This window comes from Metopolophium dirhodum, chromosome 6 (genome assembly GCF_019925205.1).
Source record: "Metopolophium dirhodum isolate CAU chromosome 6, ASM1992520v1, whole genome shotgun sequence".
NCBI lineage: Eukaryota > Metazoa > Arthropoda > Insecta > Hemiptera > Aphididae > Metopolophium > Metopolophium dirhodum.
Genome location: NC_083565.1, coordinates 11,800,207 through 11,826,692, shown reverse-complemented (window position 1 = coordinate 11,826,692; position 26,486 = coordinate 11,800,207). Strand labels below are relative to the sequence as shown.

Sequence of the window (26,486 nt, the reverse complement as noted above, 5' to 3'; positions counted from 1 at the left end):
AAATATTTAGGTAAAAAAGTTTGAAAATTGAATACATTGACCCTATACAACTTTATTAAGTTATTTTTAAAGCTATTTAAAAATATAAAAAATGCATAGCACTATTTTTGTTTTGTAAACATTTGAAGTTGAAATTGTACACCGTACAGAACGAGTAATCATTTAATTCAATAATTCAAATTTAACACATACATTACAGTGACCTATTCAATGAAGAGAAACAGTCAGCACCTATATTACGTATATATACAGCATCCTAGCGACTTCCACAGCTTTTTTAAATTCGCATTACCTATAGTTAAAATTAAATTTTCTGCTTATGTGTATCATATTTTTTATTAATAGTTCAATATTATGCCTACATTTCTTTATATAATTTGTTTATTAACCTGCTGGATTTAATTTAAATATAGGTATATTATCTGTTATATTACAAATTGTCTTACTGCCCGTTATATTTAAATTAATAAATTATTATTATATTTGTTTACCTATAATAACGTATTGATTACAGCTGTAACGAAATGTAACACATCCATGATCTATTACAGTGCCCTTACTCAATAACGAAGTACTCTACTACACTCGACTCATATTGTTCAGCAGAGCGATTACTTGTTTGCCCCATTTTTAAAAATACTTTATTAATTATTGTAGTTACAATTTCTTTGAATATTTATATTGGTAAATACTGGAAGTTGTTAGAGTTCTAGGCAATGGTAACACAGGTGTATTAATATAACGACGACTTTCTGGGCTATAACAGTAATTTTTTAAGTAAAAGTATTGACTTTTTTTCACACAGTTCCATGTATAACTTAAACAATTTATAATTTCAAAACATGAACATGATTTCTATTTACACTTGCCTTCTATAACTTATTATTTATTACGTAATGGCTTATAATTAATTGTTTTTGAGTTTTACTCGAAAGCTTATATGGGACCCAGGTGAACAGCGGAACTACAAAAATATATAAAACAATACATTTTTTTATCTTATCCATTATTACTATTATTCAAGTTTAAAGAAATAATTAATGACAATTTTTATCGTCGTAAGAAATTTAATTTATTATTATATCCAATTGCATAAGTAGTTATTATGCGTTACATGTAATAGTGTTTGATATCATAAATGCAATTACATTTTTTATTACCTCTATTTATTTGGTAAAAGAAAAGTTTATTCGCCTTTATTTAAAAACTTTAATGAATACTTCTGATTTTAATTGTTTTCTATCAGAAATAATTATAATAAGTAAACATAAAAAAATAACATTTAAATTTATTATTAACTTTTAACAGTTATACGATACTCGCATAGTCATAGTTTATAATATTCTGCAGTTTAAAAATTTTCCAATGCGTTTTTAAATATAAGAAATTTTTACTTTTGACCCGCCAAAGTACTAGCTTTACTAGTGCTTTCTGGTAGCACTTTCCTACTAGAAAAAATGCTGAAAGATAAAATCGAAGCATTTTTACTGCCTCAAAAGGTGAATAAAGGTGATGACAAAAATAAAAAAACACATCATTGTAAAATCAATTCATTTATCGCTTCGCTCAGAATCTAAAACTTCACTAAAGAAATACAAACTGAATTATTCAACAATTTTTTTAAATTACCTCTTTCAATTACATTTCCTTCCGTTCACTATTCAAATTTCAACCAATTCTTGATTTCCCGGAATAAGTACTATTTAAAGATCTTACTCTATGATCTTTGAAATTGTGTTTTGTTTATACTTGTATTGTCTTTTAATATAACTTATAAGTACCTAACCTACCTGGTTCGTTTTGTTATTAAATGTAAAATAAATTTATTTTATTTTTATTTGATCTTTTCTTTTTGCTAATATTTTATTAGTGTGTATTTTGCTTTAAAATACATTTATGCGTGTTTCTTATCTACCTAGTTTAATTTAATGATACATGAGTATAATTTATTGAATATATATTCTCCCTGTCACGCTTTGATAAACATAACTTTTAAAGTATTTGTTCATGGTTGGAACTGTATCTGTTATATAAGCATGAGAATAATCTAGGGACCTCCAACACAGTGCATACATATTTGATAAAAATAATGTCATGGATTTATGCGAGGATTTATGGGTGTGTGGTACATTGTTACAAGGAGGACGTGCGTAATGAAACTTTAGAAGATTAAATAACGGTCATTATGTTAGGCAGCGTTCACTCAACGTGTATCTTACAAATGTATTTATCTTATGTTATGATTTTATGAAATTATGTGTTATCAATTTAATAACTAGGTAATAATTAATTTACATTATAATATGTAAACGTATATTTACTACATACTATAATATTGTATATTTGTAAACGTCCGGATTCTGTTCGTTAATTTGTTATAGCTTATTATTTGTTTGAAATTTAAATATTATAATTCATATTGTTTTTATTGATAATAATTAATAAATTGACTATATTATCACAATACAATCGTAATTTTATTGTAATGAAATTTAATTAATTTTTGTTTGCTTAAGGATAGTCTAGATTATTGAGTGTATTGGTAGCCTAGTAGGTTAAAAAACTAAACTTACTTTGATGCAATTAATTTACAAAATTATGTTTACAAATAGAAAAAAAATTTCATTCCTATTATATAGGTGTATAAATGTTACTATTTTGGTTCTATCTAAATTATCATAATAGTTATGGTAATGATAATGATAAATTCAGAATTAATAACTATGTATATACCTAGACACTTAGTAAATAATATATTTTCTTAACCATTTTTTTCTCGGACTTTTTTACTGTTTACCCTAAATTGCAGTTAAGATAGTACAGTTGTACACGATCTTAACTGCAATTTAACCGGCACACAAGTTTTTTAATATTGTAAAATACTTAAGTAATTTTATTTAATATATATTTATATATATAGGTATATTATAGGGGATTAAAACGTTAATAATGCCTAGTATATGATAATTTTGGTACATTCGGTAATATTTAGTATTATATATGTATATGCATTATGCATACATTTATGTATCATATTATATTTCCATGATACTATAGTATTAGCTATAATATATTTTTTCACATTTTTTTTAAAACACATAAAGGTACTTAATACATTTTTCTACCTTCTTTAGATTTCTCTAAATAATATAACCTGCACACGTTATGTAACTAAGAAGAGAGATGGCAATACATCGAATTGTAGGGGCTTGACCGAAATGACGGTAAAGCGACAGGCGCGTGAAATTTGGAACGAATCGAACCCCAGTGTTTTGCACAACGCTCGACCTCCCTACTCACCAATACGCGTGTTGACCGCATTTCTCTTAGAAAGTATTTTACATGTCGCGTTTGTTTGCCCTCTTATCAAACATTTAACCTCTCGCTGACTCAAATAAATATATTATGTGTATTTGTTTAATATGTTTGTGTATAGGAAATATAAATTTATTAGTAACGTATAATATTGTATAAGTCTAACATTTTATAATGATTTCTGAGGGTATCAATGTATGTATGTCAATGTGTTATTCCTTATCATTTATTATCATTTGTTCATAAATTATTAATTATCATGATTTATAGGGCCATAGACACATTAATATGTCTTTATGGATATGGTGTAATATAAAAAATTATATTTAATTGATTGTAGTAAAGTTAAATACTTTTTCAGTAAGTTGTAATAAAAAAGTTAACAACACATTTATTTCTTATATATTTGAATGCTATTTCATTCGAAAATTGGCCAAATAGTTGATAATATTATTTCGTGTTGGTACCTTTTATTTAAATCATAATTTGTTCTTCTAAACAATTTTTAAATTAATGATTTATATGTAATTATATTCGGTTTACTTAAAAAACTTACTTACATTTCTTTTTACGTTTTTCGGGGTTTATTTATGCTGCAGTAGCGTAGTGCATATATTGTTTAAAGATATCGATCTAACCTGAAATTGAGCAATATAGTATGCAAGTAAGACAAATGATTTGAATAATCGTAAATTACACTGCTTTAGTCCGATAGAAAATGTAGAATAATGGCGGGCCCCGTTTAGAGTATTTGTGTCGGGTCGGCCAGGTGCTCTATACCATAAGTCAATGATGACCTCGTTCTCGAAACCGGTGTTAACTAGGTCCGTCTCTCTGTCGAGACACCCACAGCCCTCTTACTTTGTATCTATTGTGCCCCATAAACATCCAATTGGTTTTTGCAAATAAATAAAACATATAGCACTAAGCCATTAACGGAAGTACCTATATAAGAATTTATATTAATTTAAAAAAAAAACCTACGTAAAGTTGATGCAACAGTAATTTTTTTTTATTAACTTTATATAGAGCTGATCAAAATGTACTTTTATAATTTCTTTGAAAACATTCATGATTTTCATGATACCAATATATTTTTTGTAATATGTTTAATTTATGCTGTTTATTATAATATAAGACATAGATAATATAACGTGGTGCGATCTGTAATGAACTATTAAAGATTGGTCAGATTAATCGAGATGGCATTGGAATTTAATAAACTCAAATACTCAATGGTCTGTGCTTTGAAGGTAATTTATCTGAAATTGTTATAATATTTTAAATAGAAATAGAAATATATTTTAAAGCAACAGAAACAGACAAAAAGAATATTCCTAGCACATGAAAATCATGAGTGTAGTACAATATTAACATTATACGTATACAACCTATATTATTCAATATTCATAATATATTGATTATAATAATATTATGTTATCATTACAACCCACATAAAATTTATGGTTTTCTTTTTTCATAAAAAATATATATCTATAAAAATAATAATCGAAAAATCAGGCAGGCATACCTATATAATATATTTCCTGGTGTTTATATGTCTTAAAATTAATTTATACAGAATGATTAGTTTTTCTTTGACTTTCGAAAAATGATTGGAGAAAATGCGTGGTTAATTTTTTTTTATTTTGAGTCCACCTGTTTAAATATAACCGTTATTTCGGCAGACGTTTGAATAAATTCTAAGTAATAAAACTGTCCATGTAGGTTTTTTTCATTTTGTTTGTCCTTAAGACAACAAAGAGTGTACGGCCGTTGTGTATGACTGGACCCTAATAATGTGCCGAGGTCGTACGGGTCAGAGCAGCTGCTATTAAAGAAGGCTTCAGACATTCTAAATCATCCGTTGTCTGTGGTGGTGGTGATGGTGGTGGCCTTTGATGAGAAGGATATAATATATTTTATTATTGTCAGGTCAAATTATTGAATACTTTTTTTAGATTTTCCATTTTTAATAATACTTAATACTTATATAAATTATATTTTCTGCATTTTTTTTATATTTAATATCCTAACAATTTATCTTATGATCATTATATATGTACTGTGTGACTCAATTCAGCTACACAACTTTTAGGTTTCTTTGATTTTGTTTATCATAGATTAACATATTAAACTAATTTCCTTCTGTATTTTGGAATGTAAACTCGTTTTTGTTCGACATAAATAAATAAATTCTTCAATTGATGTACTAGAATAATTTAGGTATAGACAAGAAAAAATCTAAATACCACACACAATATCATCATTGTATATAATAAAGACTTTCATCGGAGTTCCGCTCAGAATGTATAAAACTATGAAAGTTTCAAGTTTCAAGTTTAATTTTAAAATAATTTAGTCTTTTTGTGGGTATTTGACATTTTTGACTTTTTTTAGTTTTTCTTTCAATTTATCTTTGATACAATTTTTGTTGGTTAAAAGCTTGACAGTTTAATGTAATTCGTGGTTGCTTATCATAAGTATTAAATAATATCAAAATACGAAAATTACGTGAAAAATTGAAAATATATAGATTATTTTGTAGTTATAATAGGTAGTTAATAATAATTTTAAAATTGTATACTTATGGCTTGAAATAGTAATATTAGATTCCTCGAATATCAAATTGATATGTAAGTGCGATTGAATTAAAATTTGATATCTATAGTAAGATTAAAATGTAAGATAATAATTTATCCTCAATCGATTTTCTTGTTTTTCTGTAGGCATTTCTATAAAAAATACTTATGGTAGAAACTTGAAATATTCCACTTTTAGGTACTTAAATAATTATTTTGTATTCATAATGACATTTTCAATTTTAGTTTTTAGATTAATTTTAAGCTATTTACAGTCATTTGAACTGTTGAACTTTTTTTAGTATTGATAAAATTTGTATGAATCGGTCAAAAAGCATTTAAAGTATATTATAAGATCCCACATAAGTTTTAAAAATACATTTGCACAATATTTTTAACTATAGTGTTTGAAGTTAAGATTTTGACTAAATTCGTCAAAATCACCAACATTTGCTAATTAATTTATATATATAAATTTAAGTATAATTAAAAAATCTTAAAATTTTAGATATAGATTTAAATGGCCTGGAAATATAATACGAGGCTCCTCGTAAGATTTTCTTGCAGAAATCTAAAAATGCTTAAAAAGTTTATATTTTGACTAAATTAAATATATTTTTTTATTTTTAATCTAGTAGTTATACAAGTTATGTGATTGTACAGTACAATCTATAAATGAACATGTTTGTTGTTGTGGATTTATATAAAATATTACATAAAATAAAATATATTAAATTAAATCAACAACATTTCAGAGACAGGGTGCCATAGGACTTGTGTGAAGTCATTGGACAGTGGGCAGTGGGCATCCGTAGATGGGACTTTGTGACATGTAGAAGTGGGGGTTAGTCACTAAGTAGGTCACGACACTATTCGTTTTAGACGCCTTCTGGGGACACCAGGCATTTTGGGAACAGATAGTTATAATATTGAGATCAGGTGGTTGCGTTGGCTGTGGAGATTGGAGTGCACGCGTTAGAAAAACTCTTGTTAACGTACACACTTGGATATTCAAACGAAAAATAACGATTTTAATTAGGAATTTTTTTGTAATTCAAAAAATATTATCTCTAAGTTGGATAGGGGTCAGACACAGATAGTTGGTACTTTAAATGGATTATTATTTTAATTATCTAATGGTTTTTCTAAAAACTAATCAACGAACAACGAATAATTACAAAGATACGTAAACTTTTAACTGGTTAACCGAAATCAGTTTAGAATATTTTTTCAAATACTATGTTGTATTATTTGTTTATCCGAATATGATACACATTTTATAATTTAGAATCCTATATTACTATTATTTTATTTCCCTATTAGATTGCTATTAGTTTTACAGCAAATATTATTATATAACGGTAATGTTATAAAACGTTTGAACTTTTTTATGCCCATTGTTTATATTATTTTAATTTTTAGGTGTTTTGTAAATAATATTATATAATAAGTTACCTACTTTCAAAATATTATAGAAACTAATGTAAAATTTTAAAATTTTTTTATTTCAATAATTGTATAATAGTTAAATATGGAGACAGAAACAGTGAGTCTCGATAGGTATTTTATTTAACTTTAACCTAAATAATGACTTGTGATTAACAATTCTCAGTAGGTAACCAATTTTGCATGGATTTTAGAATCTGTACGGTTTAGTTGCCACTCGCCAGTCGGGAACCCACAAATTGTGCTGTTGTTTCCTTTTTAGTTTTATTATTTTATTGATACTCCATAATATTATTGTACACATAAATTATGATTAATTAATAATCCTTTTCGAGTTTAATTATATTAAAGTTCTACACAATACAAATATTAGCTGACAATTCAATATTTAAATGTGTTATTTGTTTTATAATTTGATTTATAACTGTAAACTTCAATTACTATTAGTTATATATTACAATATTGAATTAGACCAATACAATTATTTAAAATTATACATTTTTATAAATTATGTAATACATAATACTTACCTAGTTTTGATTAAAATTAAATTAAATTTATTAAATTATATTTACTATTAAATTATTATACTATCTTATATCAACTTAATAATTTAGTTTAAACATTTTTGGCGAAGTAAAAATTGTATAGCTTAGGTAGATATTTTATTTCTGGGTCACATTGCAGTAAGTACATTTGTACAGCATATGAGTAAGGTGTTTACGTTTGCGTGTTATTATAAATAATATTTTCTTATCATATTTAATAAAAAAATAAAATGAACCTTCAATATTACGTATTATTTCTGAAATGTGTTTTTATTCTATGTGGATCGATAAACTATCCATTAATTATATATAGCGGTATACCATATTTATGGTTATTTTTGGGTGAATATATTCGTTTTTTAGTAGTAAAAATGCTCATCGGGAGGTAACTGGTAGTAAATTGGGATGAAATATTTTTATTTGTTTTTTTTTTTTTTTTGGGGGGGGGGGGGGGGTTAACATTTTTTCAACACTTCAAAATCATCGGGAAACACTGAAATTTTTACGCTGAACTAGTTTTTGATATGATACCTAATCAAAATTGTAAAATAAATTGTGTTGTAATTTAAAAATTAATAACTATAAAGATTTTAAATCTTCATTTAATATCAAAATTATATTATTTACTAGGTACTATGTATGTAATTTTAAAAATATTTTGGCTCTTTTTGTTCTTTTTATAGATATTTTTAATTTCCTACTCTTAGTTAATTTTTGATTTATGTATGATAGGTACACATTTTCAAATTATTTTGTAGTTTAAAATGTATAAGACTGTTTGTTTTGTTATCAGAGGTTTGAACATTTAATACAAGGTTCCTTATATAAGTTTTTCTTTCTATAATTAAAAAAAAGGTTTATCGTAGTCACTTTAATTTTTATTAGGTACCTAGTGTATGAAGTTCAAATATAGACGATTTCGAAATTTTAGATTTTCAAATGATTTAAGTAATTGTGTTGTAATTCAAAAAACATTATTCACAGTGGTTTGATTCTATTCGCCATTACGTATACTATTATTTACTGTACACAATGGAATTTTGAAAGTATTTGGATTCATTTTAAGATATTTATACCACAATCCTATTCACATATTTGTACGTCGGTATAGACTTTTAAGTTATAAGTTAATAGAAGGTATACTAATATTACATAACATAATATTATAATAAATATGTGATTTGCTTTTGAAAAATAAGTTCAACCTAAATATCTATTTGAATAATATACCTACCGTATTATTTATAACATTATAAATACTTAAAAAAATGTCCTTAGAAATATAGGCTGACCGCTGACAAACCGTATCCACTCAGTATCGTTTTTCATCGTATGTAATGATTTATCATTGAATTTAACACACCCATTATTACAGTGACCTACTCAATAACGAGGTACACTCGACACCTTGTACCTATATAGCAGAGTGACTTCCCCGGTTTTATTTATAATTATTCCTTTAAAATTTCTCTTACAGTGGTAGATATATGGACTTTCAAAATAAATCATCTTTACCTATTCACCATGAATGTATGTTGACTTTTATAAAATAAATTAAAACCTATTTACTGTCTTATGAAAGTATACATTTATACCTATGTATAGATATACTTTTATTTTATTATAATGTTTATAATGATTATAATATTATATTAATTAATGGTCAAAGAAAATTAAATTTCGTGTTTGATTATACAAATATACATCATTTTTTCAGCCATAATAATATGATGTAGGTATACGATTAAGAAGTAGATTTTTATGCTTTTAAAAAGTTTAGAGTGTATATAATAAGTGTTTTGTAAGTGTAATTCAATATAGCTACAAATAATAATTATTGTTATTATTTTTGTTTGGTTTTTAAACATTATATGAAATGTCGAATTGAAATTAATTAAAATAACCTTATACCATTTTATATTCACAATTTTTACTTATGAAAATTATAACAGTAGGTAGTTAATTTTATTATTATTATTATTATTATTGGTTTTATTTGAAATAGTTGTTGACGCAAGAATATATTATGGAAAATAATAATGTATGTGGTTACAGTTTTTCAGTAGGTATAATAGTTCACTAGAAAACAGTGTATTGGGTTAAGAGAAAAAAGGTTGTAATATTTTTAATCAGAGCTCAAATAAGTGGTGTGAAGAATCTCATGTATTGGTGTGGAGAACGAGTAACGACAGACTTGAAGTAGAGAGGGAATGAAAGAGATGAACACATAAGAGTGAAAGTGAATTTGGATATCTTTTTACCGTCAGCTAACGGCGTCGAAATGACTCTGGTTTGGTCTAATGCACAATGAGAAAGACTTACAAACGCTAAACACGAGGCTAACAATAAAGACGATCGAACTTTACAAGGACTTCATTATAGCACGTGGCGGGAATATAACACGTGGCAATAGTTTTCTATTGCATGCATATTGTTATTTATATGCTATTTCCCTATGCCTATTAAGTACCTATAGATAGGTACTAACCTTTATTTTTTTATGTATTGGTAACACATATTATTCAATTGTTTGTTTTTAATTTTTTTACTCAATAGTCCAATTAAAAAATCTATTATCTAGCCAATAATTTTGTGGGTTAATATAGAATAAAATGTATTTATTATTCTAAATTGATTATTGAATAATAATATGGACAGTTATGGGATTGTAGAAATTAGTGCTTTATTACTATTTCTATTAATCATCAGTCTTAAATTAATGTACCTACTGTATGTCTGTATATCTTGCTATATAACAGACGAGAGCATTTTGCTCCACCCTAGATTTCAATGGACCGGTAAACTTTTTGTTGCGGTCCAATTTTAGCAAATTACGGGCTTACTGAAGCGAGCCGGAGCCCATAATCGTAAATCGTTGCCATTTTTAAGGAACATAGCGAAGAATAATATTTTAAAAGCTACACTTTAACAGCTAATAATATTATATGAATTATAATAATAATAATAATTATCTTATAATATATTTGATTTGGTCTTGTAAAAATGTAGTTCAACCTACCTTATTATTTATTATTAATAGATATAAATACATTTTAAATATATTATCAAATATTTTTAGAAATATACGTTGAGTGCTGACAGCCTGTGTCCGTTCAGAATTGTTTTTCAAAATTTCTACAATGATTTATATTCAAATTTGAATTCAAATTTAACACATACATTATAGTGACCTACTCAAAGACAAGGTATACACTCGACAGCCGAAATCTACTATACAGCAGAGCCGCAGAGTGACTTCCCAATTTTTTTTTAATAGATCTGACAAAGCCGACGGCCAACTTTGCGGACATGTCTGATATGTGTCCTATAATGTACGATTAGGTACATATAATTCTCCATCATCTTAAATATGTTGATCGAAGTACATTTCCTTAATATCAGTCAGTAATTTATCGACATACTTAGGCATGCTATTCAATGATTATTTAAATATGTTTTAAATCTCAAACACTTAAGAAGGCGCTACCCGTTGCGTTCTCTCTGTCTTTCATACGCATAACATAGCAAATTGTACGTTAAGCAGATTTACGTTTAGCTCTGTTAGTTTAAAAATTATAGTGAATTGACCTCTTATGAAAATTAGAAGTAAGAATATTATCTAGTGAACCTCATAGGATTTTTTTTATATTTTAATTTTGAAACAAATTATAACTATTTTAAAATTCACAAACAATTTACCATTTTAAAATACTCCTTACTTGCTTTAAAATTAAAATATAAAAAAAAACCTATGAGCTAGGTTCACTAGATAATATTCTTACATTTCAATTCACTCTAATTTTTAAACTAACAGAGCTAAACGTGATTTCTGAGCGTACAATTTGGTATGTTATGCGTTTGTAAGACAGAAAGAACGCATGTTGGTGTAGTGCCCTTAATCGCGTTTAAGAAGACGACATACCAAATTTTCGTTCGCCAATTTCAATAATGTGCTGTTAGTTTTGATATTAGAGTGAATTGACCTATTATCAAACTTTAGGTAGGTAACAACATTATCTGTATTCTCTCGTTGGTCTGTACGATATTTTAATTTTTAAGTGAATTATGAGCATTTTCGAATATTAATGTTTTACATACTCTTAAAGTCTTAACTTTTATTGACTATATTTAGTACATTTATATTCCGTAATCTATAGGTATGCCTATTGTTAGTTTGACTATGCCGTTTCTAACAGACAACGAGTATTGTAATTGTAAATTTATTCTCGCCTATAATTCTTAAATATACCTATATTTATACTATTTTAAAATAATTACTTAAGTGTTCTTGACAATAATTATAAATAAATAAAAGTTGATTAATATTGTTATGACCAGTAATATGCAGTTGCAGTTGACTGCTTTTTTTGTTTTGATAATTTATATGAATATGAAAACCTTGTATTGTAAATATTATATTATACCTTATACTTTAAAATAGTTTAATAATTTAAATGATAAATGATTAACCATCTAAAACATAAATCCTATGTTTAAGTAATGATAAAAAAAATATATCTACGTTTAAAATAATTCTATAGATTTAGCATTGTAAATTTCTATGCAATTAAATTATTTGTTGATCTAGTTAATATATAAAATATCTTTATGAAGTATATATAGCTCTAGTTCTGTACTTTCTCCAATATCTATCCTATATATGTTGGCTTATTCTTGAAAATTTAAATAATTTGTTAATCGACGTGACCAAAGTCCGAATATTCTGTTATGTATACATTCCATTCATGTTAAGCTTTGGGGAGGGAAAGGCTTTATGTTTTTTGTCTTTGGTTTTGTGAAAGCCGAGTCTGTTGACGGCAGCTTTCGAAATTAAAAGAAAGGCGGCCGGGGCAGATGTTACGAAATACCCGGCAGTGAGTACACCAAACCGCCACTGCTGACGCCCGATGGATAGGTACACCAGAGAGAGTTCTGGCGCACACGTTACCCAGCATCTAGGTTAGAATAATGCGGTTAAACTTCCGCCTCCAATAACGCCGAACAAAATTGCAACAATAGACGAAAATAAATAGATGTTCACGCATTATTTGAGCAAAACATGATTTTCACATTGCACTGCCGTGCTCAATTCTGCGCATATCCTTAGTAAACAGACTTTTCTATAAATTGGCATAATTGTTATTGTTCACTATCTAAATTTATTTACCTTGTCATTTACATTAAAACAATAAATGTGTTTCATTTTAGATTTTTGCAAAAGTATTATTTCAAGTATTAACATTTCTTATAAGAAGTCATTTTTATGTGCATAATAATATAACAATGATAATAGTATACACCTACAATAATCCTAATTGTATTTATCAACCAAAATACCACATGTACATCTTTGGTGTACAGATTAAATTGATTAAAAATTATCTGGATTTAATAATTATGAAATTGGATTATGTTTTTGTATATTTTAGAATTATATATAGCCACTGAATGTTAAGTGTGTTTAATCTATGTATAGGTGCATAGGCATGTACTTACTAATGCAGTATCATTGATTATAAATTTATAAATAATAGTATTTATAATCCATGGCACTATCGAACACAAGTATAACGATACAATATTATAGAACATTGATATTTTCATGATTATACATTTGACCTTAGGTAAGTCGGATGTCTCGATATTTGTGTTGATAAACACTGCATAATATGATGGATGTGTCAATTGTGATTAGTGTCTCATTGTAATGAATATTATGGCTTTCTAGATAAACATAATTTTATGTTATAATGGTTTGATAAGAACAGCGGTGTACTTTAGTTCTTGTTTTCAATATTGACTCACATATTATCATGTTGATACAATATAGGTAATATTAGTAGATACATATAACGCGTGTATATTGTATATCTTCTGTACTAACAAGCTTACGATACGCCCACCATATTTTTAGTGGCCTGAAAGCGTTCGGGTGAATGGGAAAGTCGAGAAAACGTCTGATTTCTACAGGCAGCTTCATTTCTGGCGTCATTATCGTAACACTATGGTACATTTCTCTGTAAAATATATGTATGAAACTCTCACCGTCTATCATTGTTGTACAATATATTTATCCATTAGAAAGCAATCATCCGAAATTATATTATTGCCCTTTCAATTACATAGGTACTTCAAAATTTTTAAGTTGGAAATTAAATCATCTAATTATTTTTTAAACTATAAAGTATTGTGTTAGGAATCATAATAAACAAATGTCTTAAAAAATATTTAATGCTCAATTGTTAGTTATGATCGCTTGATTTGAGTTTTAAAAATAATAACTTCTATTAACAAATACGCAGTTGTTAATAGATTTATAACAACCAGTCCTTGACAAATTTACCTTATCAATATTGTATTATACAGACCATCCAACAGTAATGTAGCTAACAATATTAAAATCGCTAATAACTGAATCACCAAATAATACATTTTTTAATATATATAATGTAACACAATTTTTTTCTGTATTGATTATTGTATACATTATATAAAATATATATTTTTGATTAACTTTATAAAAATTATAAAAATAAAAGTTGTAACGCCACAATGTTATTCTATATATTCAAATATAATTTATTTTACGTTTACTTCGTATTATTTATGAAAAAAAACACTTAAAGTTAAATAATGATTTTATTATTAATATTTTAAAATATACAAATAAACATTATAGTTATATGTAGGTAGTCAACTTTTTCTTTGTATCATGTAATATTTACAAATTGTGTTTAGGTGTTAGAACTCAATAAGTAAATTTGAACTTAACATAATATTATGTTAAAATTGTAATTAATTCTATGTTTTAAGTTTGATATTATATGTTAAGAAAATATTCGAAGAATTTAATATTCAGAAAACGAGAAAATGGAGTATAATTGCTTTCTAACGCGAAGGTCCTATTAAATTATAATTAAAATTGCTTAAAGAAATGTTGGATAATTAATTAAACATTACAAAATGCTCTTTATGATTAAGTCTATTAATACTTAATATGTATGTGTTTCGTATTTCATTATTCAACTATTAATTTTACATTTGGATATTTAAAATACAAAGCACATTTAGAATATTTTTATTTATCGAATGTGTTCTTGAAGTAGAAGACTAAGTTTGGATATTGGTCGCCTTCGTACTTATAGCCCTGAGAATAATCTATCTGAAAATAAATGTATGTGGAGTATTATATAGGCATTCGTTTATTATATGTATAATATTGGAAAGTGTTTGTCCCCGTAGCAGCAGGAAACACCTTCAACCTTCATATTTTTAACTCTTCCTCGGTTTGGAGGTCTCTTTAGTTATCTGTGTTTATTATAGCATAATAAATCTCTCTAGGCCACTTTCTAAGGATCCAAAACAATACAACTATACAACTTAAATATTAACAAAAGTACAAATATATATTTGGCTTTAGAAAATTTCCAGTATTATAATAAGTAATAACCAACCTAAATAACACTATACCACAACTACCATATACCAGAAAAAAAATAACTAGTTTTATCGATTTTAAACCTATAACAAATATTATGTAGTACTTAAAACTTAACAAACATATTGTAGTATCGCATATGTTGCATTTGCAGCTATAAAATATTATGTTTTGCAAGAAACCTTGACCTAGTTACTAAATTATAATTTGGACCACATGTGCTCCATTTTTTTAATGGAAAACCAAAAAAAAAAATTGATGATTTAAACTTTTTATATAAATGTATAAACATGTAAACATATATATACTTAACATATACATATACCTACATATATATAATATATATATATAACTAAATAAGCTTCAACGTATTAATTAATATAAGTATTTTATTTTTTACAGAACACTACTAGATTTTGATTTGACATTTATCTCCCCATCATGTCGTAAGTCGCAATGTTTTATTTAACTTGTATTTTAATATTAAACTAACTAAAGTATTTTTAATGCACATTTAAACAGCTTATAATCTTGAAAAATAAACAATGTTACTAATATATCAACTTCTTGGCTTATTTTAAAATTTAGAAATTACCAGATGGTATTAAAATGTTCTTTATTCATTTTTAACCTAATTTTTTGTTGCTAAACAATGCTATGTTTCTGGTTCGAGTAGTATTATAGTTGATTTAACATTACCACGCGTAACTGTTGTTACGTAAGTACTCGTGAAATTGTGTCGATCTCTTTTGGAGAAAGAGACAGGTGAAAGGGGTCTGAAGTTTTTCTTTTTGTTTTGTTATGTACTTTCACAGGGTCCTCAAATATAACATTACATTTTATTTGTTTCTCGAACATTAACTTGGACTTTGAAATATACATTTTCAAGTATAGGCATTTAAAATGTAAAAGGTTGTACATAATATAATATTGAATAATTTGTATTTTACAGTCTTAACATCATTGAGCATTATTATATTACAGTATTTGAGGCTAATTGAGATTAACTGTCTACGTAATTAATTTATCTTATGTTATAGATGGCGTTTTTACAAAAATATTATCCTTCGTTAGCGCTTTGCCTTTTTGCTATTATTATAAGTCATAAAACTTTACTATACGAATCATTAAAAATAAAAATGATAAAGTGCCTGTTGTACAGACGTGCCAAGGACTCCTTGGTATCAGTAGAGGAGTTGACGTTTCTGACATCATATCAGGGCCAGACCGATAAAATAACGTTGAAAATATCTATGTAGTATACTTAGTACTTACCATAACAAAGTATAATTTGTTGGTAAGTTTTAGATAAACATTTGATGGTGTTAAAATATAAAATATAATCATATGTAACTTGTAATTGGCGATATATTTTGTAGTCAATGATATCGACGTGCATCTTAATATTTTATTTTTAATAGATATAATTGTATTTATAATATATATTATATACTCAATGGAAAAGTCACCTTCGAAAAAAAAATAATAATCGCGTTTTACGTACGTAGTTTATGTTTATCTCTGTAATTATGTTATCACTTATAGACTTTTCAAGTTTCTAGTGAAAAAAAAATAAATAGGTTATACTATAGTAATATAATAATTTACCTAACCACTTCGTAATAAAAAAAAAGTTGTAGAGTTTTTGTTAATTGCTTAAAATGTATGATCATCCCCTCCCTCGAGGGAGACAATATTTTAAAGAAATTTAAGGAGTATACTTAAATAGAAAAAATTTTCTTTTTATTATAGTCTAATACTGAGTAGTAAATTGTAAAAAATTACATATTTTTCTGATTTTCTCCATTCAAAACGTGATATGTCGATGATACATTATATTATAGGAGGTTAACATTATGGCTGGCAGCTGCGTTAAAATTAGCAGGTCCGGAATCGGCCGATGGTGATCTGTGCCACCGCCCGTTCTAACCTAGAATTCTATATATTATTATTGTTTAAATATACTATGATTTGTGCAAAGCGTCCTCGTTTAATAGTAGCCGGGTAACCGAGACAATAAGGTGTCCAACTTAGACGTTTTTCATAAAGCAGTTATAAATGATAAAAAGAAATTAAGTCATTTATGTAAAAGCATAATTATTATTATGTCCTTAAAAATAACTCGGCTTTAAAACTATACATTGTAAAATTTAATGCTTAAATTACTTTTTTAACGAATATAATTTAAATGTTAAATGAAAATGATTTTAGATCTATATATTTTAATAGTCATAAAAATACAAATAGCGATTTCAGTATTAAATTTATAATTTATATTATATGATATAATATATTATGTCCCATGAGAATATATAGATATATATTATATATATATATGTATATACAATATAAACATACATATTTAAAGTGGTGGGGTGTAATGGAATTTCATTTCTACCATAGACATAAGATTTAATTTCTCTGACCTATATTTTTATTAGTCCAATATTATTATTAAATATTAATTATCAATTAAGCGTTTCTTGAATAATAATAAATTAAAAGATAACGCTTTGAAATATTAAGGAAAATATCATAACCTAATGCAATGCATTTAAAAAAAATAAACTAATTTACGTTCAATTGCATTTTATCCGTTACATTAATCAGCTTTCAATAATAATGTTCCCAGTTGAACTAGAAAAATAATTTTAATAGCACAAATGTTATTGTGATTCATATTAATAGTTTTTTGTTTGAAATCTATATATGTATATTCTAGATTTTATTACAGAAAAAAAGCCATAATAAAAATATCCAATAAGCCGTTATGTTAGTCGAAAAAATAAATGCCGATTTGTTTTTACTAAAACATTTTTTATTTAAATTTATAATATAACTAAAATCACAATAACACTCAGCCTAAATTGTCAATTTCTATAGAAATAGCTATACCGTTTATAGTTTTTTAAATGTATAACCTATATTACATCACAACTTTTTTTTTTTTCAATATTTTTGCAACTTATTACATAATTATGATCACGTAGTTTCCAATACTATTCCACTTTCAGATAAGTAAAAATTATTAAATGAATAATGTTTAAAATAAAAACCATAAATATATTACTTAAAAAATAGTTTTCAAAATCACTTTTTAGTTGTAGTTGTAAAATAATCTATATAATAAAAATGAAAAGTTGTCCGTTTGTAACCGCATAAATCGAGAATGGTCAGCAGAGGAGTAGTAGTGTTCACACAGATTCTCCTCTGCTGTCGGTTCAAACGAAAAAAAAAAAAAAAAAAAAAAAAATCGAGAATGGTCGGAGTGTCGGACCAATTTGTCTAATTTTTTTTTTAAATTTTCGTAATATTCTAAATGAGGATTTAACGAAAAAAAATTAGAAAAGTTGCTAGTAAAATGGGAATAACTGAAAGTGATTTTTTTAAAGTTATAAGTGGTTGCCATTAATATAATAATATATATAGTTATATTAGTAAATAAGTAGAAATGTATACTTTTTTTTATAAATGGTTGCCATAGGTTTCATAATATAATATAACTGATGGGATATTATAATAATTTAAACTTATGTTGATATCTGGTCACTGTATTTTAATTTTTTAACCCCCGTTGGTTTATCTGAAATTAATAGACTCAAAAACTACTGGACTGTTTTCAACAAAAAGTTATACCAATAGATTCCTTGAGACTCGGAGGGTGTTGATGGTTTATCTTATAAACCCATGTGGTTGGTAAGAAAAGGGTAGCTCACACATGATTTTTTTTTGTTAATTTATGTGGTTACCATTGGTTACATTAGTATTATAATTAATAGATATATGGTATATTATTTTTTTTACAAATATATTTATAAAAAAAATAAACAAATCTTTAGCATGGGCAACGCTGGGAGGGACGGCTATAAAATATATAATACGATTTCAAGTATAACAGCTATATTGGGTGTATCGTATGTAATACTATTTAGTATATTTTATAAATTAATTTTGAATATAGTGTAATACAATTGTTGTTTATGTTTATTTATTTCAAATTAATCGTATACAAGATAAAAAAAGTGGGAAAGTGGATGTCGCTCTGCTGAACAGTATGTTACAAGTGGGTCACTGTAATGGATTGTTTTAAATTTGAATTCGATGATATAATATCATTGCTTAAGAAAAAATATTCTGAGCGAAGACGGTTAGATTAGTCTTATGATATTATTGTAAATAAAGTAATTTATTGTAACCCTGTTTTAAATTTTTCAATCCATAGGTATAAAAGTTGAACATTTTATAAATTTTTAACTACTGAATAATTTGTAAATCTTCAATTTGATAAATTTCGTCAAAACTCGAACTTTTAATGCTTATAAAAAAAAATTGTGCCTATGTATTTTTAATACTTTTAAACTGCTATTGTAACAATGTAATATATCAGGCGCCTTTTATTACATATTCACGCTTTTTGGCCCAAAAAATAAAGTTTTATTGATATTATAATAGTTAAAAAACTAAACATTTTTAAATTGTCCGTTAATAACTAAAAAAGAGTTAAAATATTTTCAAAATTGTATGGTACATAGAAAATGAAAATATAAACATCCAGTGTAATTTTCAAAAGTCTACAGTTATTAGGTTTTGAATTACAACAAAATAAGAAAATCGCTACATGAGAAATCGTGTGTATATCCAATGTTGTAAAAATATGAACTTTAAAAGATCATAAAAATTTAATTTTACTTTCTTGTAGACTTTTTTTTTGATAAAGGTAGATAAAATTATGAGGAATCATGTATTACATTTTAAAATCTTAGATTTAAAAAGATACATTTTTAACTCAAAATAATTTACTAATTTTTACGTATTTTGTCAAGATTTATACTTAAATGGCTTATATAAAAATATTGTGAGTATGGATTTTTAATATTTTTCAAATAACGTTGTAACAATATATTAGGAGCCTTGTATAACATTTTTAAGTTTTTTAACCCAACAAATCAATTTCATTGACATTCATAGAAAAAAAACTAATAAAATTGGAAACTGAAAATGTCTGTAAACGGTTCAAGACAAATCAAAATATTTTTTATTTTTTATCGTGTATAGAAAATGCGAATATAAACAACCAGTGAACATTTTATGTATATACGTTCATTTTGGTTTAGAGTTACACCAAAAACCAAATCGATTTTGCATTAAAATTCCTGTTTTTCCTTAATTTTTATGTTTTTTTCGCGGCGTTTTTGAAAACTATTACGAATTTTAAATTTTGACCTCTCGAGTGCACCTACTAGATTCACTTTCCCATCAAACAATATACTGTTAAAGAAAATCGAAGCAGTTTTACCGCCCCAAACGGTGGTGACGGACACTAAAAAAAAAACATTAATGTAACTTGTAAGATTAATACATTCATCGCTCCGCTCAGAATCTTAAATAAAAATCTTGGCCCCCAAAATACTTCAAATCCCTGTCAAAACTGTGTTAATACGATCAAATACACGCTTACAGTTTTAAAATATGAAAATTCATGTGGGTTTAACCTCTATAAGATCCAATTTTTCATAAACTTTTCGTCTTTCTAGTTTTTGATTAATGCATTTAGGATTATAGTATTTAAATTTTAAAGTATAATTCATATTTTATAATGAGTAGATAGTGCATTTGTTATACGCTTATAGATTAAACAGTAAAAATCATAAAAACATAATATTGTATCATGCATATTAATATAATATTATTATCATCCATACCGTATTATTATAAATTTATAAATTATAAAACTTCATACAATTATTGTACGCATTATAAATTATTATTGTACTCGTACGCACTGCTTTATACTTTTCCCCTCCGAAAACACTAACCTCGTGCCTCACTATGGTATCCACTACGTTTGTTTCATTCCGTTCCAGCCCGGTGTGGTGTCCGCTGGCTTGTGCGATTCTGTCCAAAAACGTGTCGTATTAGAATAGCCGGGTCAAAGGTTATCTTCGTTTAAATAATAATATTTTTTCCATACAAAATTTGTCTATTTTATTTATAATTTCTGTAACAGTGCCAAATGTTAAGTTTTTAAATTTAACTTAAAAAGTGAAAAAATATAGTGCAATATTCTCGATATTTTTATACAAGTTTATAAAGTGGCTGTGCCAAAAGTGGATTACTCAAAAGTAAAATTGAACATAAACATCGATACATGTTTTAGGATGGCTTTAGCCAGGTGAGTTCAATTATTATTAATTTTTATTTTGGAAAAGCATTAGGTTCATTTTTTTGCCATTTATTTTAGGTAGTATAATATAGACTACAAAATTCTTATAATATATAATATTGGCTATAATATTGTATAGATGCGTTTGAACAGCCCTTCAATTTCGACCACTTTAATTAAAATATTAAACAGTGTTAATTTTAATTTATACAATCGACGTACGAGAATACAACAAACACAATCAAGAGTTGTAATGATACAATGTCATAGCCAAGGTTGCCCTTGAGTCTCCTCCAATATCTATATAACGATTAACTTTTTTAAAGTAGTTTTTACACGTTTGGTGATTTTAGAAACAATGTGATTGAACACGAAGTCTGAAAGGTACATTTATCACAGTATACTTCATGCCTGAGCTAATTTTTATTTAAAATTATGGCCTCTTACTATTTACAACCTAAATGTTTATTTTATTCAGTACATTTTTGGCTTAGAAAATACTGTTGGTAAATTCATTTTGTATTTTAAAATTAACGGCTTAGTAAAAAATATTAGTCTTATCATGCTTATTAAAATGTTGAATGTTGTGGGTACCTTATCAAAATGTTGTTTTGTTTTTCGTCATTATTTTCATTCATAAAATCAGTCCCGTTTCAAATATATTTTTACTAAATTATTATTTTATAACAACCTGTATTAATGAATTATAAACTTAATATATAAATGTAATATGTTTAATCCTCAATATTGTTATTTTTATTGTTTATTTTAAAGTCTAATCATGTTGTTATCAAGAAAAAAATTGTCCATTTATTATTTATTTTGTAATTTTTCTTTATTATCCATTTTAAAATGTTTTGATTACAATACTGTATTAACATTGAAACATCTCTCATTTACAACTATGATAAACTTGGGTCGAAATCGCAATCATTATCAAGGTTACATATTGGCCTCTAATTTACGTCATATACTATGCGACCCCTTCCCACGCAGATTATTTGTAGGAAACATTTGAAATACACTTAAGACTAAAATATATTGCCTAAGTTGGTAAATTTCACAATATTAATATTAATATTAAATACAGGAGTATTCCTATCCGAAACAACTTAGTCTTATCTTGTAATCTGTACTAATGTACTATATTATTTACAAATTGAAATATTTATGATGAGAATATTATTTTTTATTTTAACAAATAACTGAGTTATGTATTATTTAGGCTGTAAGCTAGCAACGGTTTTTTTTGTTAAATTGGTGCTTTACGGTAGGTGCATTTTTGTGGGGTGGTTAGAGGTGTATATAATAATTCATTACTATTGTAGAAACAAGGTCACGGGATATAACACTCCCTTTATATAATATTTTTTAAATATACCTAAACATACCTTATGTTAATATTGTGTTTACTTAAACATATATTATTTATATTTTATTAAGATGAAAATGTTTATTGCAACTTGCAACTTTTCTATAAATATCGAAAACCTAGTTCTAAAAATAAAAAGATTCTCGAAAAACGAATAAGTATACGATTAGCCCTTAAAGTGAACGTGATAAATATCAATTATTTTAAAGAACAACAGTACAACTTGTTAGCAGTATAACATCATAAAAAATAATAATCTTTATAGATTTTTTTATAAATCTTTATCTATAACTTTTTTAATTCACTTGTATTTGTAATTAACATACCTACCTAATACTTATAATTAATTATTAGTACTATTGAAAAACCGTGAATTTTGTTTAAATATCTATGGTTTAATGTATTATTTATTATTTACGTTGGATTATTATTTGTTAGTTTGGTTATACCACATAAGATTATTTATGATGAGGTTAAATTTAAACAGCGTCTGTCTGGAGGCCACGGATGTTTGTTTGTCATAGGTATTAATATTTAATTGTTCTCTACAAATGTTTCGTTTTCATTACATTAGCTACAATTTATCGGTGTAATCAAACAATAGTATCATATAAATATTTTAAGGATTATTTCAAACTTCACAAATAATAATAATTTGTGGAAATAAATTGAATTTTGTTCTGTCAAGTTGGTTGAGCCAGAGGTTGGGCTATTGCAGGAAGAATTGCACCTAGCAAGGACGACCGGTGCGTCCCAAGCAATGTCATCCGACTACAAGGCCGGTCTGTTGCTAACAAACGAAAAATCTATAATATGCTTTATTTTTATACAAGGTGTTCAATCCTAATATTAAATTTAAAAATTCTTGTTCTTATTAGTTATTCTAAATTTTTTTAAATAAAAATTATAATATTTGAATTAAAAACATACTAAGAACATTACACAGAGTTACGTATTTAGAAAAATATTCTCAGCTAAATGTTTTTGTTGGTTGGATGAATATCATGTTATAATAGGCGTATTTCTTATATCATTATTATTACTAGGTAGATTATTTAATGCCTAATTTAATATTTTATGAAATAATATTATTCAGATAGACATTATTTTTGTTTTTTATTTTTATTCAAAATCAGAATTTTAAACATTTGTATGCCTATTCATCATTTATTATTCAACCTATAATATGTGGGCTGTGGCAGATGGTAAAAATATTAATAGCTTAATCGCAAACAGAGATTCGCACTATTAAAAATAAGTCATTGTCTTTCTGGAAATTCAAAGGTAATAAGTAATAACTATTAACTAATAATAGTTGCAGATATACCATTTTGAAAACTCTTCAATGTTTTTCTCTATGCTATATACTTTATAAAACTTAAAATTATTGGCATTAAATTCTTATGAATTTTTTTTTTATATATTAGGTTTAACTATATTTTTGTGAATAGAAAATAAGAACAGCACTTAACGGATTTTTATATAATGCCGACACACAAAACATTGTTTTTAACAATGAATAATTGTGTTTCAAAATCGTAGCCCACATAAAATGCTTACTCAATCTTGGGTGTGTAGTTTGACGAGGACTGAACTGTTGAAGTATAGAAGGGACAAACGACCCTTTTGGGGTTGAACCCGCCTAAATAATGATTCTAAACGTAGTGAAAATAAGCATATATATATATATATATATGCCGTATAGGTAGGTACACGTACATTCCCGTCTGCAGTATTTGGTCTGATAGGGTTGGATGAATTAATGGGGATTTTCATAATTTCATCCTCGTATCGGTGAGGTATTACATGATGAAATTTCTATTATGATGTTTATTTTGTTAATGAAATTACTAATTTTTCACATATAATATATATAAATAATTTAATTAAATACAAATTACGGTTAATTCTCCAACGTCTAACACATTTTGGTGAAAATAATTGTATAAAAAAACTAAATAACTTATCTGAAATGCATTCAAAACTTCGTTTATATGTTAAATAAATTTTGAATTACTAAATAAATGGGTATCATATTTATGTATTTATAATTATGTAGAATTGTAGAATGTAGATATTTGTTGACTGGTTTAGTTAAAAATAATAATGTGAAAAATACTTTACGAAAACCTATACATAATAAATAAATTAACAATTGCATTTATATAAAAATTACTATTAGATGTATTTCATTCGTGTTGAAACCACGCCGTACATGTGGCACAAGGATCTGTCCTACTTAAAGATCTCTGGTTTGTCATCTGCTCACAACACCCACGCATTCTGATACTACTACAATAATGCGTCGGAACATTGTCCCTTATTCTTTTGAAAATAATTCCAGACAAGTAAGGGGATTTTTCTATTATAATTTTTCTTTTACGGCTTAAATTCTCCTATGGTATTGCAGTGTCCCGACTGCTTCGAGTCCAACTCATAAATTCACCTTTGTACAAAAAAAATAAATTGAATAACTTGCTTTTAGGGATCAGGTAAACCAAGCCACAGCAGGTAGTTGGTTGCTTAACATGGATTCTTTTATATGTATTTAGTATTTGAGTTGGTTTCATTTCAAACAGTTGTGCGAGTGTATGTCATAATATAGTGTTATACGTACGTTTTTCTTACGATATTTTTATAAATTATGAAATTTCTCAGTACTTGGACATTGAATGATAATTATTCTGTTGTTCTATTCAGGTAAATAATATAAATAATTGTGGCTGTCAATATGGTGTGTTGTATAATTTTATCATAAAGATGGTAAAATTTACCCATTTGTTAGGACAATTGCTAGTACCTTGATTTTCACTAATTATGCATAATAAATCTAATGTAAAAAATGGATATTTAGTATATTATAATAATTTGTATAAGTTATCGCAAATAATGCGGCGTTGAATTAATAAATATACATGTTTTTCAATCGTGTTAACTCGTATTAGTACCCACCTATAGGTATACCTATAATAATTACATATTACATAATAATTATATATTTTAATGAAACAATGTCGAATGAATTTAACTAATTTACTTAAAATACTCTAGAATTCAATATTATGTGACTTTCAAATTCATATTGAATAATAATAAGAAAATAATATTTCATTATAATACCTATTACCTATATTACAAAACTATTAACTCAATGTCTTTTCAATAACTAAATAATATGTTTAATAAGTAAATGTGTTAAGTAAATATAATAAATGTTAAATGGTTCTTGGATTTTCATGTGAACGATTTTAATTAGGGAACCTGATTCAGGGTTTTTGAATATTGCTTAGCTCTATTTCCGGAAGGTCGGACCTTTCTTCCGTTTGCCATACCCAATATATGTATTCATATTTGAAATATTTCTGGCACTTAAGTCAACTTTAAAGATGCCAAAAAAATACAATTACCTTTAATGATGTATCAAATTATTGAAATGTATTAAATTTTAACGTTTACGTAAAAATAATTTTAGAAAATAATCTCGTATATTATCATCCTTTGATCTATTTTATAATATTTATTTCATGTTAATAATGTAGGCACCTAAATAAAATATTTATTTTATATTCTAATTATATTTGTACTTGTCTTTTTAAGATAGTTGCTTAAATGTTATGTTATA

General features: G+C 26.1%; 1 protein-coding gene across 4 annotated transcripts in view; it reads left to right on the top strand.

Moving 5' to 3' along the window:
- Positions 1-26,486, top strand: part of LOC132947959 (protein roadkill) — a 50,285-nt gene that overhangs the window by 8,066 nt on the left and 15,733 nt on the right. For 2 of the 4 annotated variants that reach the window (XM_061018230.1, XM_061018227.1), the window contains exon 1: positions 21,174-21,501. The exons of 1 other annotated variant lie outside the window; for it this stretch is intronic. In XM_061018230.1, coding sequence (XP_060874213.1) covers positions 21,488-21,501 — 14 coding nt within the window. In that variant the 5' untranslated portion in view covers positions 21,174-21,487. Of the gene's footprint in view, positions 1-15,731; positions 15,776-21,173; positions 21,502-26,486 lie in introns of those variants that run through there. One more of the 4 variants, XM_061018229.1, reaches the window with a different exon arrangement.